We start from the raw sequence: 16,842 nt of genomic DNA on the forward strand, positions 1-16,842 counted from the left end.
TTCCACCCTGTTCTCTGTGATACCAATTTCTCCATTTTAAATTGTTTAAATATTATTTCACTTTTGGAAAACACAATGAAATTTCTTTTCATATGTGGCATAGAAATGTTTCAAATAAACAACCAAACAAGTTTGTGCTCTACCAAACTGAAGCCAACCTTTTAAATATCTTCCTGCAAGACAGGAGTTTAGACACCTCCTCCCCCATACCATGCCAACTGGGAAAGCAAAGCGCTGGCCTCTCAATTCTGCAGACAGAAGCTCACAGGAACACCCCACATGCTGTGTCTCCACCACGCTCCCAGAAGCCAGGACACAGCTATAGATAACCTGCAACACATCTATGGATATCCTGCGTTAATGGAATGACTCCACTGCTAACAGCAGCTGTTCTTCACCTTGCATAAGGAGGCAGCCACATATTGGTTAAGACCCAGCTACATTTTGAAAGTAGCACAGGGGGATGATACTTTTGCTTGAAGGCAGACAATGATCAGGCTGCTGGATTAAACACAGCTGCACAGTAGGCACTCTTTACCTTCCATCTAACCTTTGAGCATCAGTAGCCTTTTCAGGCCAGAAGGAAGAATAGAGAATTGCCTGGTTGCCTACATGCAATTATCAATCACCACAGGAAATCAAATCAGTGAACAACATCAATTCTGATTGAGAGGTTGGCTAGATACAAGAACCATGCTAAGAAATTCACTCACCAAATTCCAAGCTTGAGCATATTGTAACTGAACAGCTAAGACTTCATCAGGGAATGGTTTTTAATTTGATGTAGACCTTTTTTTGCATTTACTTTTTTTAAAAAAAGGCATTTGCCTTCCCAGAAGAGGGGGAACTACCAGTAATTTAAAATGCCCAAGTGCTGGCACTACTTTTTAGATCTCTGTGTAACTAGGTACCTGGGACTTTCCAACCCTGCCTACCTCTTGCCCTTGTGATGGGGCAAGATAAACAATGTTCTGTTTTGCTTTCTCTTCTCATTCTTCCCTAGAGGAAGAGTGATAGTTCCACTTTTCTGTCCCTTTCCCGTTCCCTCATCCTGCTCCCCACAAGATAGTTACCTGTCTTTTGAAGAGGACTGAGAAGATGATGGAATGCAATTGCATTTGCTGCCATGACTATCTGTTCTTTCCTAAATTGGAGTCAAAACCGTGACATTGGTCCCTTCTGTCTCTTGGCTCCAGTGGGTGGACCCATGGGGCCGTACCATTCTCCATCAGCCTCCCACTTTATAGATACAGGAGAACTCCAGATTTTCCCCCACCTTGTTTCCCCCACCATTCCTGTTGCACTTCCCAACGACTCTTTTAGAAAGGAAAATAATATTGGAGGCAGGAGGAAAAATGACCCCATTCCCTGGCTTGCACTGTCGTGTAACTGATCACTGAAAGGGAGAAAGGGATGTGCAGGTATGAGCAAACCCTACAACTCCTTGCAGCCTCCACCCATACTTTCAGCCTCAGAACTTTGCATATGGGCAACATAGTGCAGGTAACCTGCCACTTCAGCTTTATACACTCAGCAGTTTTTAAATAAATAAATAAAAAGGAGGTGAAAAGGCGGTGGGCATCCAGGAACCCACCAGTGAACCCAATGTATTTTGCCTATATGTGATTTTGGCTTAACAGTTGAGTGTCATCTGTGCCCTGATTTCTCTCTGCCCTCAGCACAGGGCACAAGTTCCCCAGATACACTTTTGGATCCTCTAGACCTTGGTGTTGGTCAAGGTGGGAAGGAATAGGAGCCAACTCTCTTTCGTAGTAGTAGCAGCAATAACAAATCTATTACCACCACTACCACCCACACACAATACATTTGAGAGCAAAGGATAATAGGACCTTGTGGTCTGCCTGAACCCCACTACCCACTTCACTTGGATTCAAGTTGCATATGGGGTTCAAAACCTAAAATCCCTCACCATTCCTATTACTGGTGGTGAATGGAAGTAGGACGAGGCCTTCTCCCTCCTGTCCCCGCCCCCACCCTTCCAATCAGATCCCTGCCCTTTCATATTGTGGCAGGAGAACACTGAGACTCTGTTCAGAAAAACAAAAACAAAACCACCATACTACGTAGATGCTGCAAATCGAATAAACATGACCCCCAGAGTCTAGTCTCGTTGAATTCAATGAGGGTTAGGCCTGAGATGACAAGTACAGGATCATGTTGTTAACTCCTTAGGCTCCACAATCAGTCTGAGAAAAGGACCCAAGGAACCCAGACACCCCCCAGTCAGAAAGATGAAGCAACAAGTCCTGGCCTCAGATCCCTTCCCCCTCCCCCTCCAAAAGATGGACTCAGGAGTCCTGGCCTGAATCTTCCCTCTCCCCCCCCCCCCAGTTTTCAAAGGATGAACCCAGGAATCCTGGCCTCAGCAACGTCACCTCCCCACCCCGTCCCAAGAATGGACCCTGGAGTCCTGGGCCCCCTCTCGAATTAACCTAACTCTCTCCCTCTCCCCTCCCCCCACCCCGCCCGCTTGTGGTTATTTCAAAGACAGGGAACGGGGGGGCATATTCAGGCAGACCCGCCCCGGCCTCTCCCTTACCGGCAGTTTGGGGCTGACTTCCCCCTTGCAGCTGTGGCAGAAAAAGCGGTGCTGGGAGACGGCGGCCGCCGCAGCCGCCGACGCCTCCGCCATTTTGCTTCCCCTCCCCCTCCGCCGCCGTCGTCGTCGCCGCTGCCGTCAGTCCTCCTGAACCAGCAACGCTCCGCCGCCACAGACCACACGGAGGACTCGAGGCCTAGAGCGGAACACTGTGGAACGCCGAGGGGACGCTCTAGCCGCCACACTTCCACACTTCACTTCCCTCTTTCTCCTTCTCCTCCCAAGCCTTGGCAGCGGAAACCTAGGAGAAGTTTTTTTTTTAAAGGGGGCGGGGCGTCAGGACTGCTGGGTACCGGATGTGGTTCCCGGGGCATAGCGAAGGGTCCGGCGGAGCGTGGTTGCCATGGTTGCCGCAGTGGAAAGGGAGGCGGAGGCCTAGTCGAGTAGGGAAAACGGGCCGCCCTCTGACCCGAAGGTTACGGGCTCGGGTGTAAAGAGAGTCCATTCGGGTAGGTAGAGGGGAGGGAGGACTCTTGGATCCGCGGCCACGGGGGTGTTGAGTCGGTGGGGACCACGTAGGGAGGAGGAGAGCTGGGAGCCAGGACTCCTGGGTTCATCAGGGGAGGGAGCGGCTGGACTTGGTCGTCTTTCTGGTCCAAGGCGGCGGGGTCGATATAGGGGGTCAGCTGGGGTCTCCTGGGGTCATCAGGGAATGGCCAAGCATATGGAAGAACAAGCCTTGTTGTTATTATTACACGGTAGACCAGGTAACTTCAAGAATGTGAAACTTAACCGGATGTGCATTTCCCCCTTCTTTAACCCTCGCCTTGATCTCGTGCCCTTTCCTCTTGTGTCAAATTCACAATCGTAAGCTTCTCAACACGGACGCCCATTGCTATTCTGTAAAAACACCACGTGTGGTGTTTTGTGTGGGGTGCATTAAAAAAACACACAACCATTGTGCGGATGTGTTGTCAGTGTTAATGAGGTTTACAGACTTGCACAGTAAAAGATTAAAAGGAGCAGGGGATTTATTTTCTACAAGAGGTGTTCAAGCATGCAGTCTCCACTTCCTACCTCCAACACAGTTCAGGAAAAGCATTAGTACTTGAATCTGCTGAATGTGTATATTGGCTCTCACGGTGGATTAGCTGTAAAAATGTGAATACCCCATGCAGAGACTGGGGGGATTCCTTTGTTCATCTTATCCTTGCCTTCACATCTCTAGCCATTACGACCACAGTAAAATGTCCATTTGTGCTTGTGCTGACTTGTGTGGATACATTCTTGTCTTACAGAGGGCCAGACAGATATATTCCTGCAAGATGACCCAGGCAGAAATCAAGCTCTCTTCCCTCTTGCTCTCTGAACATTTTGGTGAGATCGTAGAAAAGATTGGGACGCACCTCATTCGCATGGGTAGCCAGCCATTACGGATGATAGCTCATGACACTGGGATGTCACTTGACCAGGTATGCGTAGTGGTAGATGGCACTGATGCAGAAGAAAGGCTGTTACATGAATAATGGCTTTGCACTGGAGAACCATAGAGTTTTGGCCTTAAGTCAGGGAGACCCAGGTTCAAATCCCTGCTTGGCCATGAAGGTCCCTGCATGACTTAAGGCCTGTTAACTTCTTCCACCTCAGAGGGGTGTTGTAAGTGGGCAAAGGGGTGCATTATAAATACTGCTGTTCCTGGCAAAGGATTGCTCTGGATGATCCATAAGGTTCATTCGGACTCTTTGAATCCTTCTCACACTGTTTTGCTCAAAACTGAATGCTGTGCTCTGGACTGGGGTTGGGTAGAGTTTGCAGATCTCCATATATACACCGTGCTTTTCTCCCATCTGCACAGGTTCGGAAGGCACTCTGTGTCCTGATCCAGCACAACTTGGTGACGTATGAGCTGCAGAAGCGAGGCCTGGTGGAGTATGAAGCCCAGTGTAGCCGAGTGCTGCGGATCCTCCGTTACCCCCGCTATATCTACACTGCCAAGACCCTTTATAGTGACACGGGTGAGCTGATCGTGGAGGAGCTGCTGCTCAATGGCAAGATGTCCATGAGCGCCACAGTGAAGAAGGTGGCCGACCGGCTGACAGAAACAATGGAAGGTGAGCTGAATTTAAGATAGGGCTCAGCCCTGGAAAAGCACTTTTGAGTGGAGCCTGGAACTAAGGTCTGAGTCGAGGGTTTGTTTCCTTTTCTTCAGATGGTAAAACAATGGAGTATAGTGAAGTCTCGAGCACGTTTGTACGCCTGGCAGACACCCACTTTGTTCAGAGATGCCCATCAGTCCCTGAAGGTCCAGAGCCTTCTGATGGCCCACCTCCTCCTGTGCCCACATTGCAGCTTAACGAGAAGGATATGTATGTGGTTCCAAAACTGAACCTCATAGGTGAGGAAACAACTCAGAGGCCCCATGATCATTTCGTTAATCCTTGTAAAACTGCATCGTCATACATGATGTGCAGCATTGGCTGGCGACTGGTAAGCAATGTCTCTAAGCTATTTTCCTAAACAGCAAAGATGTCTAGGCTCAGCAAAGCTCATTTCAGGTGGTTTCAGGAGAGAAAGGAAATGGTGGTCCAGTCTGCAGTTGGTTTTATGCCATCTTAACTCATCCCCTTGCCGCCGCCACCCAAAAAGAAACCCTTGGGAGTTGTAGCTTGTGATGCTGAAAAGTGTTTGTCCTTGCTTTTCTCTCCTCACACCCTTTCAAACCACAATTCTTGGGTTCCCAATGATAATGGTTTGATTGTTAAATCATATGAAAACGTCTGTGGATTTGCCCTGAGAGAAATAGATAGCGTATCATGCTTACAAAGCATGATCATTGATGGAAGATGAGGGCTGAGCAGCTATAAAAAGGTGGGCACCCTTATTGCTACTCAAAGTGCAGACCTTTCTTTTGGCCATCAGGGAAGGGGAAGAGGAGGCACTCCGACAACGGCCAAGACAATGGAGAACGCAAAGCGAAACGACAAAAGCAGGAGGCAGACAGCAATGAGGTAAAGAGGCCGCTGAGCTGGGTAGTGCATCCCTTCATGAACGGGTACTGGAAATTTAGCTTTCTCCATCACCTTGAAAGGAAGAGCAAATCTCCCATTGGTTTTAATCATAGCATCACAGAATTGTAGAGTTGGAAAGGACCACGAGGGTCACCTAGTCCAACCCCTTGCAATGTAGGAATCTTTAGCCAAACATGGGGCTCAAGCCCACGACCCTGAAATTAAGAGCCTCGTGCTCTACTGACTGTAATATCTAAATGATGGGTTTGGAGGAGGTGAGCAGTCTTAATATATATTGCGAGGCAGAACAGGGGGGGGTGGACGTGTGGTGCCTTGGCAGTAGTTGGAGGGTAGATCCTACCCACGTTTAGGGCATGATAAGGCTTGATTTCGTGGCAGGGTGTGCCCCATGTAAATTAAGAGTAACTGTAATATCATTTGAGGTTGTAATCAACGTAAGTTCAATTCAGAATAGACCTATTGAGAATAATGGACCTAAGTTACTCATGTTCATTAATGTATCTACTCAAAGTAGGACTATCATTGGTTGCAACCCTTGGTTTTATTACCTTTAGAACCGAAAGTGTACTGCAGTTGTCCTGGTTATTTCATTTATTTCTTTATCTCTCCCCACCCCAAGTCTTGTCTTGCTGGTCATTATAGCTGTGCATATCAGCTCAATGGCATGTGGGCTTCATCTCCTGAAGCCATAGAGGAAGCAGCCAACATGATTTTTCCCTCCCAGTGCAGTGAAAGGAATTGTGGATTTACTTGTTTTTAAAGCAAAATAAATCATGCAAATGAAGTTTCTGCACACTTGCTCTATTAGCATAATATATGCAAGTTGCAGGATTTAGTGTTTGTGGTGACAGAATTTTGGTTGGAGTATGCTAGGGGTACAAGTAGCACACCCAGTAGTGCAATTTGATACACAGGGTAACACCTGCTTCCCGCTTTCTCCCAATCAACACTTCTCAGTCTCCATCAGATGATGGAATCTACTGGCAAGTCAACATTGACCGTTTCCACCAGCATTTCCGAGATCAAGCCATTGTCAGCGCTGTGGCCAACAGAATGGACCAGGTGTGTTGCTTTCCTTCTTGTGGGGGGGTGGGGGGTCTATGTCATTAGACTAATATATGGTGTAGCCACATTTGGGATACTGTGTACAGTTCTGGTTGCCCCACCTCAGAAAGGATATTCTAGAGATAGAAAAGTTTCAGAAACGGGCAGCCAAAATGATGAAGGGGATAGAGTGACCCTTCTATGAAGAAAGGTTGTAGCATTGGAGAATTTCTCATTTAGAGAACAGGCGAGTAAGAGGAGACCCGATAGAAGTTTATAAAATTATGCATGGCATGGAGAAAGTGGACAGAGAAAAGTTATACACCCTCTTGCATAAAACCAGAACTTGTGGGCATCCAGTGAAGCTGAATGTTGGAAGTTTCAGGGCAGATAAAAGAAAACACTTCTTAATGTGGCACATAGTTAAATTGTAGAACATGGGTCAGCAAACTAAGGCCCGCGGGCCAGATCAGGCCCAATTGCCTTCTAAATCCAGCCTGCGGACGGTCCGGGAATCGCCGAGTGGATTGCCATTGCGCATGCTTTTCCCCTCTCCCTCATACCTGCTTCTCCTTGCCCTGCCTAGAGGAGGAAGGGGGCTGGGCTTTGTTGGTGCCAGCCCCTCTCCGGAGTCGTGTGCCGCTCATCGTGCCACCAGCCCCTGCCGCTTGCAAGACCCAGGAGCCGCGGTTGGCTGAGTGCCCCTCTCGAATGGCCGCTATTTAAAGCAGCCCCTCTCTGAAGCCCTTTCATGTGCCACTCATCGTCCCTCATTCATTCTCCCCCTCCCCCAATATAGTCCGGCCCCCCACAAGGTCTGAGGGACAGTGTACCGGCCCCCTGCTGTAGAACTTGCCCACACAGGAGGCAGTCATGGCCATTGGATGACTTTAAAAGAAAAATTCATGGAGGAAAGGGCTATCAATGACAACTAGCCATGATGGTTATTCTCGGCCTCAATACTCGGAGGCAGTAATACTCCTGAATACCCATTGCTGGAAACCCCAGTAGCGGAGAGAGCTCTTGTGCTCGGGTCCTGCTTGTGGATTTTCTCATGGAGGCATCTGGGTGGCCACCATGAGAACAGCATGCTGGACTGGAAGGGCCATTGGGCTCATCCAGCAGGCTTGTCATACAGTAAGTCCTTACGTTCTTACTGGAGGCTGTTTCCTCTGCTTTGGCATTTCCTCCCCTGGCCAGTTTTTAGTTTATCAAAGAAGAGTTTTAGCTTTTCCCTTTTCCTTGGCATACTGGTTTTCTACGTGCAGGGACTTATTACTTGATTTTGGTATGGCAGAGCTTTTTAATCATGCAAGCTCCCACCTACGTTTTACAGTCTATGCACAAAACAAGGACTTCCCTAAGAGTTCTGCCTCTGTCTCCTCCCTTTCCGACAGACCAGCAGTGAAATTGTGCGGACGATGCTGCGAATGAGCGAAGTCACAACCTCCTCCAACGCGCCGTACACCATGCCCCTGTCTTCTAACGAGGTGAGCAGCTACTTGGGACTTGTTGACAGATGTGTATGAAAGCATGTGTGTAAGGCACGTGTTCAGTGTATGTGTGGAGTGTGTGGGCATGTGTGCTCTGTGTACTTGTGGGGTGGCCCTGCCTTCCAGCTCCGACCTTGATCCCTTTTTGCCACACCCACTTTCATTTGGGTCCCTCCCACCATTGGTGTGCAGTTCCTGGAAGGATGGCACCAGAGGCAAGGCAGCCCTTGGCCTAAAGAGGTCACTGACCCCCTGTAATAAACCCCTCTAATAGAGTGGCTCATGCCTGCCATGACTGGGGGTTCAGTCAGGATTTCATTGCTGTCCTTTCCCCAGGTCGGAGTAGCTACTAGAGAGGGGATGGCTCGTTTTTGCCAGGGGCACATAGCTTGCCTTGGTATGTGATATTGTTATTTATTTATATGCCATCTTTCAGCCAAAAAAAGGCCCCCAGGACAGCTCATAAAAAATTACAAATGCAAATACAAACATATCAGCACAAATACAATACAAATCGTACTGAATCTTAACATCTCAAAAGGATATAATGCATTCATTTTCCTGCCAAAAGAGCAACAGATTATGCCCCACAAAACATTAAGAGAGAGCAGGAAAGAGCTTTTGTGAGTTGTTTGGCATTTCTTTCTTCATTTTATGTAATCGTAGAGCTGGAAGATGACCTTGGGGAGGTAATCTAGCCTAACCCTCTGCTCAGTGATGGGATCTTCCAGCAACTGCACACCTGGCAGATGGCTGCCCAGCTTCTGCTTAAAAACAACAACCCAGCAGCACATTCCTGTGCCTCCCAAGAAAGGCTGTTCTCTTGCCTAATAGCTCTTACTGTTAGGAGATTTTGTCAAAATCTGCTTCCCTTCAGTTCCTGGCTCTATTTCTCATTTTTCCCTTTGAAGTATCAAAGAGCTAGCCTGCTCCACCAACAACATGACAGCCCTTCAGATATTTCAAGGCTGGTATCATGTCATTGTCCTGTCCCGTCCCCCCCCCCTTTAATTTTTTCCAGGCTAAATATACTCCACGCTTTCCACCGGTTTTCATAGGACTTACTATACTACTTGTTCTAGAATAATGGTATTATAGATTAATGGCTGTATATTTATGCACACTGTTTATATATACATATATAGGTTTAGAAAATAAAGCCGAAAAAAGTAAATATAAAATGTATAGATCAAATAAAAAGAGACATTAAAACCATAACTATAACTGTGACAGAGGGCAATGCAGAGGTTCTATATCAATATTAAGAAATAATTATGGAGAGATGGGTCAGAGTTTACATCAGAACTTACATCAGGTCAGGAGCCATCAGCAACAAGAACAAATCAATTGGTTAGGGAAGGGGACAGTCTGAAACGTGTCCAGGCCTGGCAAGAGGAGAATCCTTCAAGGGGAAGGCAAATATCCCCTCTATAGCTAACATGAGTCATTTCAGGGTTGTGTAATACACTTTTGTTGGTTATGAAGGTTATAAATGGAAACCACACTATTCATTAAAATACATTGTTCTGTAAAGAACCTCTTGTAGGTCACCCGCTCTCTGGTTATGTTCAGCAGTAGCTTAAAAGTCTGTAAGAAGTCACAGGATATCTACAACACTGGACTTCTGATTTGTTTGTTTTTTTAAGATATTCCGGTCGCTTCCGGCTGGTTACAACATCTCCAAACAGATTCTCGATCAGTACCTCACTCTATTAGCAGATGATCCGGTAAGAAAGTCCTCTTCTGGATTATTATTCTCATTTCGAACAATGCCTTTGAAATGGCATGCTCTTTTTCTTTTCTTTTTTACTTCCTTTTTCTGATAATAAAACCTTGTCTGGTTCAATCCTTTAATCTCCCCATAGCTGGAGTTTGTTGGCAAGTCGGGGGAGAGTGGCGGAGGAATGTACGTCATCAGTATCCTTTTTGACTTGGCTGTATCATGAGGCCTGGTTTCGTGTTTGAGGGCGAGCTGTGCTAGTTGTTTGGGAGGGTGTGCCTGCACTTCTACGCTGGACACGTGTACTTGTGTACATGAAGAGCACATTCCAGCCCGCCCATTTTGGGGTGCCAGCTACTACACGGGCTCAGCTCAGCCAACCTGGGGGAGATGCAGCAGAAGCCAGAGCTACCTAGCAAATGGACTGTGGGGCCCAGAGGAAGAGAGAACAGGTAGAGGTGGGGGCAGGAGCCAAAGCAGCCCACAGGAGCTCCTTCACGGTGCTGATCCCAACTGCGGCACTAGGGCAAAGAGCAACCAATCCTTGGACCCTGCACAGCCCACCTGTTCTTCACCTCAGCCACCGAATGCCTTAAAGAGATGCTTCTCTCACGTCTCTTAAAGAGGGACTGGTGAATCTTAAGGAACCTGTTACAGCCTAGACTTTGGAGCAGCCAATGTCCTTTCAAGTGAGGAAAGAACCAAGGGAAAGGTTGGTTCTCTGCTCTTCTCTTCTCCCTGCTCCACATTTTCTCATTTAGTTGATCAGGGATCAGTTTATCCAAAGAGAAAAACTGAGAAAATGGCCAGGGGCAAAACAAGCTGGGCCTGCATGGTCAGAGGCAGCAGTGCTTCTGAATAAGAGTTGCTGGAAGCGGCAAGAGGAGAGAGTGCTCTTGGGCTCAGGTCCGGCTTGCAGGTTTCCCACAGGCATCTGGTTGGCCACTGGATGGAGCATCACTGTCTCTGGCCATTTTGGCTTGTAGCCATTGATGGCCTTGTTGTCCTCTATGAATTTGCCCATCCAAGTCAGTGGCCATCATTGCCTCCTGGGGGAGCCATAGTTTAACCATTTGCTGCATGAAGATGGACTTTTCCTTTATCTGTCCTGAATCTTGCAGGTTAGCAGGTGGCCCTGATGTGTCTTCGCATCATCGGAGAGCCTAGAAGGTGCCTCCCAAGTTAACCACCCAAACTGAAATTTCCGTCAGTCAGTTAGAAGGAGGTGAGGGGCAAACCACTTGGTGTGTACCAAAATTGAACTCTCTCTGACATTTTCCCCTAACCTTCCCTCAAACAGACCTTCATAAGGCCCTGGCGTCTCTGGCCACCGCAACGCTGGAATCAATAGTTCAGGAAAGGTAATGGGGAGCCTGCCTGTTTGGAGATGCGGGAGTTTAAAACTTGCTTTGAGTCAAGGTAGCAGGCATGTCAGAGCTCATTGGCTTAATGTATTTGCAGTGTTATCTTGCATGCAGGCCTGCCTGAAGCCAGAAATGTAAAATGAGGCCGGCTCCTTGTGCCTGCTGCTTTAATCACCATGGTGAAAGCAAAGTGCTATTTCCTCCTGCCAGCAGGGTGCAACCAAAACATCCCGTTCATTTGTTTCATAAGAATTATATACAGATTGACTGTTTTAAAGCAAGCTCGAGGCGGTTTACGAAAAGAATAAGCTTATCGGTAAAAACAGTTTAAAAACAACAATTTAAAATAGTCAAAAAAATAATTAAAAAACAGTAAGATGAAAACAGACTAAAATGCACATGACATTCTGCATCTCTGGGTAGGCTTGCCTGAACAAAAATGGGTTTGGCAGGCACCAAACAGAGTACAGTGAAATTGCCTGCCTGATGTCAATAGGCAGAGAGTTCCAAAGTGGGTGCTGCCACACTAAAAGATTGATTTCTTACAGATGAGGAATGATACTATGTGGCACCTTTAATGGTGCTAGTTTCACAGACCAAAGCGGTCATGTGGGCATACATGGGGTACAGCGATCTCACTGGTAAACTGGTCCTGAGTTGTTTTTATTTATTTTTTCTTTTACATACAAACAAACCATATAAACTTAGTACATGTTTTTACATTGACTTACAATAAAAAGACTTGTTTCTTAACTTAAGAGAATGTCTCCCTAGGTTTCCTGTGTGTTGATGGTGGTATCAAAATTGTTTTGTCTGTTTTTTTCTTTTCTTTCAGTGTTTTACATTAGCTTCTCAGCCAAGCCTGTTTGCCATACATTTGTAGACCATCTGGTTAATGATAACTCAAGGACAGTTTTCCAATGTCAAGCAGCAACCATAAAAATGTTGATAAGCAGAGCACAGATCAGGCTGTCAAAGACTGACAGCAATGCAATGGTCTGTACTGAATTTGTTGACCTTTTATCTTAATGCTTTCCTAGTAGAGAAAACATGGTTTTGAATAAACTGCTTATTTCTTTTCTAGTAAAGAAAATCATTCTGAGCTCTTTGTATCTCAGTACAGTGGTACCTCGGGTTAAGAACTTAATTCATTCTGGAGGTCTGTTCTTAACCTGAAACTGTTCTTAACCTGAAGCACCACTTTAGCTAATGGGGCCTCCTGCTGCTGCCGCGCTGCCAGAGCACGATTTCTGTTCTCATCCTGAAGCAAAGTTCTTAACCCGAGGTAATATTTCTGTAACCTGAAGCATATGTAACCTGAAGCGTATGTAACCCGAGGTACCACTGTAATACCTTGAAGTGCTTATAGCCATTGAGTCCCAATGATGGAATAAACTAGGCACAGTTAGAACTCTACACGTCTTTCAGCCTTTGACAACTTGGTGCCCTCCAGATGTTTTGGACTCCCAGCATCCATCTGTTAGAAGCCAAACTGAGAAGCCTGATGCTGCATTGCATGATGCATTCAGAGGGTGCGAAAAACCAGCCTGCTATGCCATTTTATTTATCTGATCTAGATTCGGGTCTCGTTGCGCTCGCATCTTCCGCCTGCTCCTGAGGAAGAAGCATCTGGAACAGAAGCAAATAGAAGACTTTGCAATGATCCCTGCCAAGGAAGCAAAGGAAATGATGTACAAAATGCTGTCGACTAACTTTGTAGCCCTGCAGGTATGCTCCTTTGCCGGGGGGGGGGGGGGGGGGCGCTGTCCTGAATAATCTAGGTCTGAAAAATAAATTATGCAATACCAAATTTCCATGGAAGACCTGAGCTGCTATTGGATGCAAGTCAGGATGAGCACTGTGAACTATCCAGGCCCTGAGGAAATAAGGTGGAAGCAGAATTCTTTGCAAGATTGCAACTCCTGTGCATACCATTCTCAACTCCCAGTGTGCTGTTTTCATCAGCATGGAAACCAGTTCCTGAGGTTCCGTCACACTCTAGCATCATCAAGAAACCAGACGTGTCACAGGGCTGCGCTGATTAAGGGGTGGGGTTCTACAGGTTGGAGCAAAACCAGTTCTCAGTGCTTCCCATGGAATTTTATGGGGACAAAAACTCAGATGCAAGCATAACAAAGGGCAAGGGAGCCTGGAAAGAGGTGTAGTTAGTACACCCACACCTTGGCCCCTTGTCTATGTCCCCTATTCCACTGAAAGGCTGCCATGGATTCCTGTATAGAAAAGTTGAAAGTGGTGTGCTTGAGCATCAACATCAGAGGCAAAGTTGGTGATGACATGAGAGAAAGCCTTTGCTGTGGCCGCTCCCAGATGGCAGGATTCCCTCCCAAGAGAGGCTAGACTGGGTCCCTCCTGGTTAGCCTACTGCTGGAAGGTTAAAACCTTGTTTAGATTGGCCTTTGGAAACCAAGGTGCAGGTGATGCTGACCATTGGGCTATCTTTGGACAAACTGCATTTTAATGCTAGGCTTAAATGTGTTTTTCATCTGTTTTAACTTGCTTTCAACTGGTTTGTTTTTATTGCTATGTATATTATAAAGGTGTTATAAGGATGCCACCTTGAATCCCAGCTTGGGAGAAAGGCAGGATATAAATGCATTAAATAAATAAGGAACACAAGAAGAGCCTGCTGGATCTGACCAGTGGCCCACCTAATCCTGCATCCTGTTCTCACAGTGGCCACCCAGTGGCAAAGGGACTGCATTGCAAATCAGGAATCATTGGTCTCAGATCCCATCACTGCCACTGAACATGCTCTTTCTCAGCTTCACTCCCCCCCACCTGCAATATAATAATAATTAATAATAATAATAATAATAATAATAATAATAATAATAATAATAATTTATTTGTACCCTGCCCATCCAGCTGGGTTTCCCCAGCCACTCTGGATGTCTCCCAACAGATGAAAAACAGAATAAAACATCAAACATTAACAACTTCCCTAAATAGGGCTGCCTTCAGATGTCTTCTAAAAGTCAGATATTTGTTTATTTCCTTGACAACTTTTTTATTTTAAGTTCATATGGTTTCATGTACTGTTCTTGTGAACCACTTTGATGTTTTATTTATGAATTACAGTTGTACCTCTGCTTACGTATCCCTTTGGTTACATAAACTTTGGGATACGTAAGCGGCAAACCCAGAAGTATATTTCCAGGTTTTTGCGACGCGTGCATGCACAGAAGTGGTCTCCCCGGTTGTGAAAACCTCAGGATCCGGCCGGACCTCCTGAACAGATCCCATCTGCAACCGGACGTACCACTGTAGAGATATATAAATAAGTCAGCACTGCAGTTCTCTTTTCATTATTAAGCAAACATAGTGGGTGTTCTCTCATTCAAAAACAGGAAATCCCCAAGACCCCCGATCATGCCCCTTCCCGCACTTTCTACCTATATACAGTGAACAGGCTCTCATCTGCGCGGATGCTGCTCCACCGCTGTTACAAGGTGCGTGTCCTGTGGCTTTCCTGTTTTTTTGAAAAAATCAGCCGGGAGAAATTGAATTGCAATAGCCCTTTTCTCTTCCTCCTCCCTTCCAGAGTGTGGCCAACATGATAGAAAGACGCCTGCATGAGACCAAGGAGAACCGGTGAGTGAGCTGTCCTGGGGGGGGGAGGGTGGTTAGGGCAAGAAGTTGGAGCCCTCAAGATCCACCTCCGCAGGGTCGCTCTTCCTCTGTTCGTCACTGCCGTCACAGCTTTGTGGTGCTGTGTGACGGGTTGCAAATCTCAGATTTTCGAAGGTCTGTCAAAAGTAGGAAACTCGCAGAGCTGACCCCCAATTCTTCTATGTGAGTTTGTCTCAGTGGGGCTCACCCCAGGAGGACTTCATGAATTCTGCCTTGTGAAGGAGTCTTGGTTCTCTGCCTCGGGCCTTGCCACACCTTTGGCCAGCCTTAAACTGAAGTGGTGTGGTTCTGTCTGACCCGTGGCTTCTGTCCTGTGCCAGGCGTCTGCTGGAAAAATCCCAGCGGGTGGAGGCCATCCTCGCCTCAATACAGGCCTCGGGGGCAGAGGAGGCGCAGCTGCAGGAGATCGAGGAAATGATCACAGCCCCCGAACGGCAGCAGCTGGAGAGCCTCAAGCACAACGTCAACAAGTAAGTGAGGAGGAGCAGATGGTGGGGATCAGAGAAGGGACTTTGGACGTCATCAAGACCAAGCCATTTGCTCAGTGCAGGATCTGACTACAGCGTTCTGGACAGGGGGCTGCTCAGCAGATCCTCCCTGCTCAGAGTGTGCCCCTCAATACCTGTTGCTGGGGGACGCATGGAAAGGTGGGAAGGGGGTGTTGCCTTTATGCCTTCCGTATGGACTTCTCAGAAGCTGCTGATTGGCCACTACAGGAAAGAGAAAATTTGGGGGGTAAACAGTCAACCCACCCAGACAGGTTCTTCTTGTGCTGCCTTCGTAGGCCAGGCCCAAATCAGAGTGTGTGACCTCTGTTGTATTTAAGGGGTCACTTCTGTGGCCAGAATTGCCTCCAGGACATCTGGTGGAATGACTTCCATAAATTTTGAGAGAGTGAACGTGTCTATTTTTTTCTTTTTAAACCACACCGCAGGGCTAATAATGTGGATTTATTCACAAAGCCCTATCAAATTGCTTCTTGGGGAAGCTTAAATGTTTTCTCTCACACACCCCTCCCTGTGTGTATCTGACATATAAGATCAAGATTGTCACCTGATTACTTTTGTTAGTAAAAGTGATACTCAAATGTCACAGCAGCCATCAGGGTAAAGGAAGCACTCCCCACCTTCTCTCTCTTTCTCACACAGATGAGAATAGACCACTTCTAAAATGTCATTTGCCATCTGCAGTTTTCACAATACTTGTATTTTTTTTAAAAAAAAAAAGTTTAGTTGTTAACTGGTTTTAATCAAGGACCATGTTTTGTTTATTAACATATTCTTAACTGAGTAATCAAAACTGACATATAATGTAGCTGGAATAATATATATATTCATATTTCTCCCCTTTTAACAAAGGATTGATGCAAGTGAGAACCAAGTGGATGAAACCATATTCATTTTGGAATCCTATATCAACAGCACCATCAAGAGCTGAACACCCCCAGTGACTACAAGGCAACGGAGAGCGGCTGTCTTCCTCCTCCCTAAGGAGCAATTCTGTCTCCCCGTCACAAGCAGGGCTAATGGACACTGAGTGTGGGGTGTGCTTCAACCACTGCTTGTGACTCTATTTATGTCAATTTTTTACAAAAGGAAATAAAAAGACAGACCTGTTGACGAAGACTGGTTGGGAAGTGTTAAGGGGAAGAATGCGTATTTGGGTGCAAAAGGATTGTTCTAAAACATAGCCTTGCCTAGAGAGCAGCTTCCCTCTTCCACCATCTTCCAGTTCAGAAGGAACCGCTGGGCCTCAGTCTTCACAAACACGAGACTTTAAGATAGTTGTAAAACAGGACTAAGTATTTTGTCCCAGTGGGTCATAGAGAGGTGGGTAGACTTGTCACAGTGTTCTGCCAGTGTGGTGGGCCCCACTAGAAAATTGAGCAGGGGCACTCAATGCATTTCCAGGGCTTCAATTCTCGAACATAGCCTCTCCATAAGTGGCTGGAGGTCTGACATCAACATCACTTATATTTACA

The 16,842-nt window shown here is 46.6% G+C and overlaps 2 protein-coding genes across 6 annotated transcripts in view; one reads left to right on the plus strand and one right to left on the minus strand.

Annotated features, from left to right (window-relative positions):
* The window catches only part of RNF115 (ring finger protein 115), a 39,345-nt gene extending 36,530 nt beyond the window's left edge, over positions 1-2,815 (minus strand). Inside the window, exon 1 of one of the 2 annotated variants that reach the window (XM_028710698.2) lies at positions 2,561-2,815. In XM_028710698.2, coding sequence (XP_028566531.1) covers positions 2,561-2,653 — 93 coding nt within the window. In that variant the 5' untranslated portion in view covers positions 2,654-2,815. The remainder of the gene's footprint in view (positions 1-2,560) is intronic. The other variant, XM_077920452.1, reaches the window with a different exon arrangement.
* A 101-nt stretch (positions 2,816-2,916) lies between these two features.
* Positions 2,917-16,484, plus strand: POLR3C (RNA polymerase III subunit C). 4 transcript variants are annotated; one of them, XM_028710693.2, is made up of 15 exons: positions 2,917-3,069; positions 3,859-4,032; positions 4,416-4,671; positions 4,770-4,955; positions 5,480-5,568; positions 6,547-6,651; positions 8,031-8,123; positions 9,773-9,853; positions 9,992-10,043; positions 11,147-11,207; positions 12,788-12,938; positions 14,579-14,680; positions 14,773-14,822; positions 15,182-15,331; positions 16,220-16,484. In XM_028710693.2, the coding sequence occupies exons 2-15, from the start codon at positions 3,886-3,888 to the stop codon at positions 16,296-16,298; spliced, it is 1,602 nt and encodes a 533-aa protein (XP_028566526.2). In that variant the 5' UTR covers positions 2,917-3,069; positions 3,859-3,885; the 3' UTR covers positions 16,299-16,484. The 4 variants fall into 4 exon arrangements, with proteins under 4 accessions (XP_028566526.2, XP_028566530.2, XP_028566527.2 ...); XM_028710694.2 differs by lacking the exon at positions 2,917-3,069 and adding an exon at positions 3,145-3,327; XM_028710695.2 differs by lacking the exon at positions 2,917-3,069 and adding an exon at positions 3,145-3,318.
* Positions 16,485-16,842: the final 358 nt, after the last annotated feature.

Source organism: Podarcis muralis, chromosome 16, assembly GCF_964188315.1.
Source record: "Podarcis muralis chromosome 16, rPodMur119.hap1.1, whole genome shotgun sequence".
Taxonomy (NCBI): Eukaryota; Metazoa; Chordata; class Lepidosauria; order Squamata; family Lacertidae; genus Podarcis; species Podarcis muralis.

What these genes read in the sequence shown, in the direction of transcription:
- POLR3C (XM_028710693.2), top strand. Translation starts at nt 3,886, where the DNA reads ATGACCCAGGCAGAAATCAAGCTCTCTTCCCTCTTGCTCTCTGAACAT. An exon ending in CGGAGGAATGTACGTCATCA is followed by an intron (nt 10,044 to 11,146) that starts GTATCCTTTTTG and finishes TCCCTCAAACAG; the next exon opens with ACCTTCATAAGGCCCTGGCG. An exon ending in CATGAGACCAAGGAGAACCG is followed by an intron (nt 14,823 to 15,181) that starts GTGAGTGAGCTG and finishes GTCCTGTGCCAG; the next exon opens with GCGTCTGCTGGAAAAATCCC.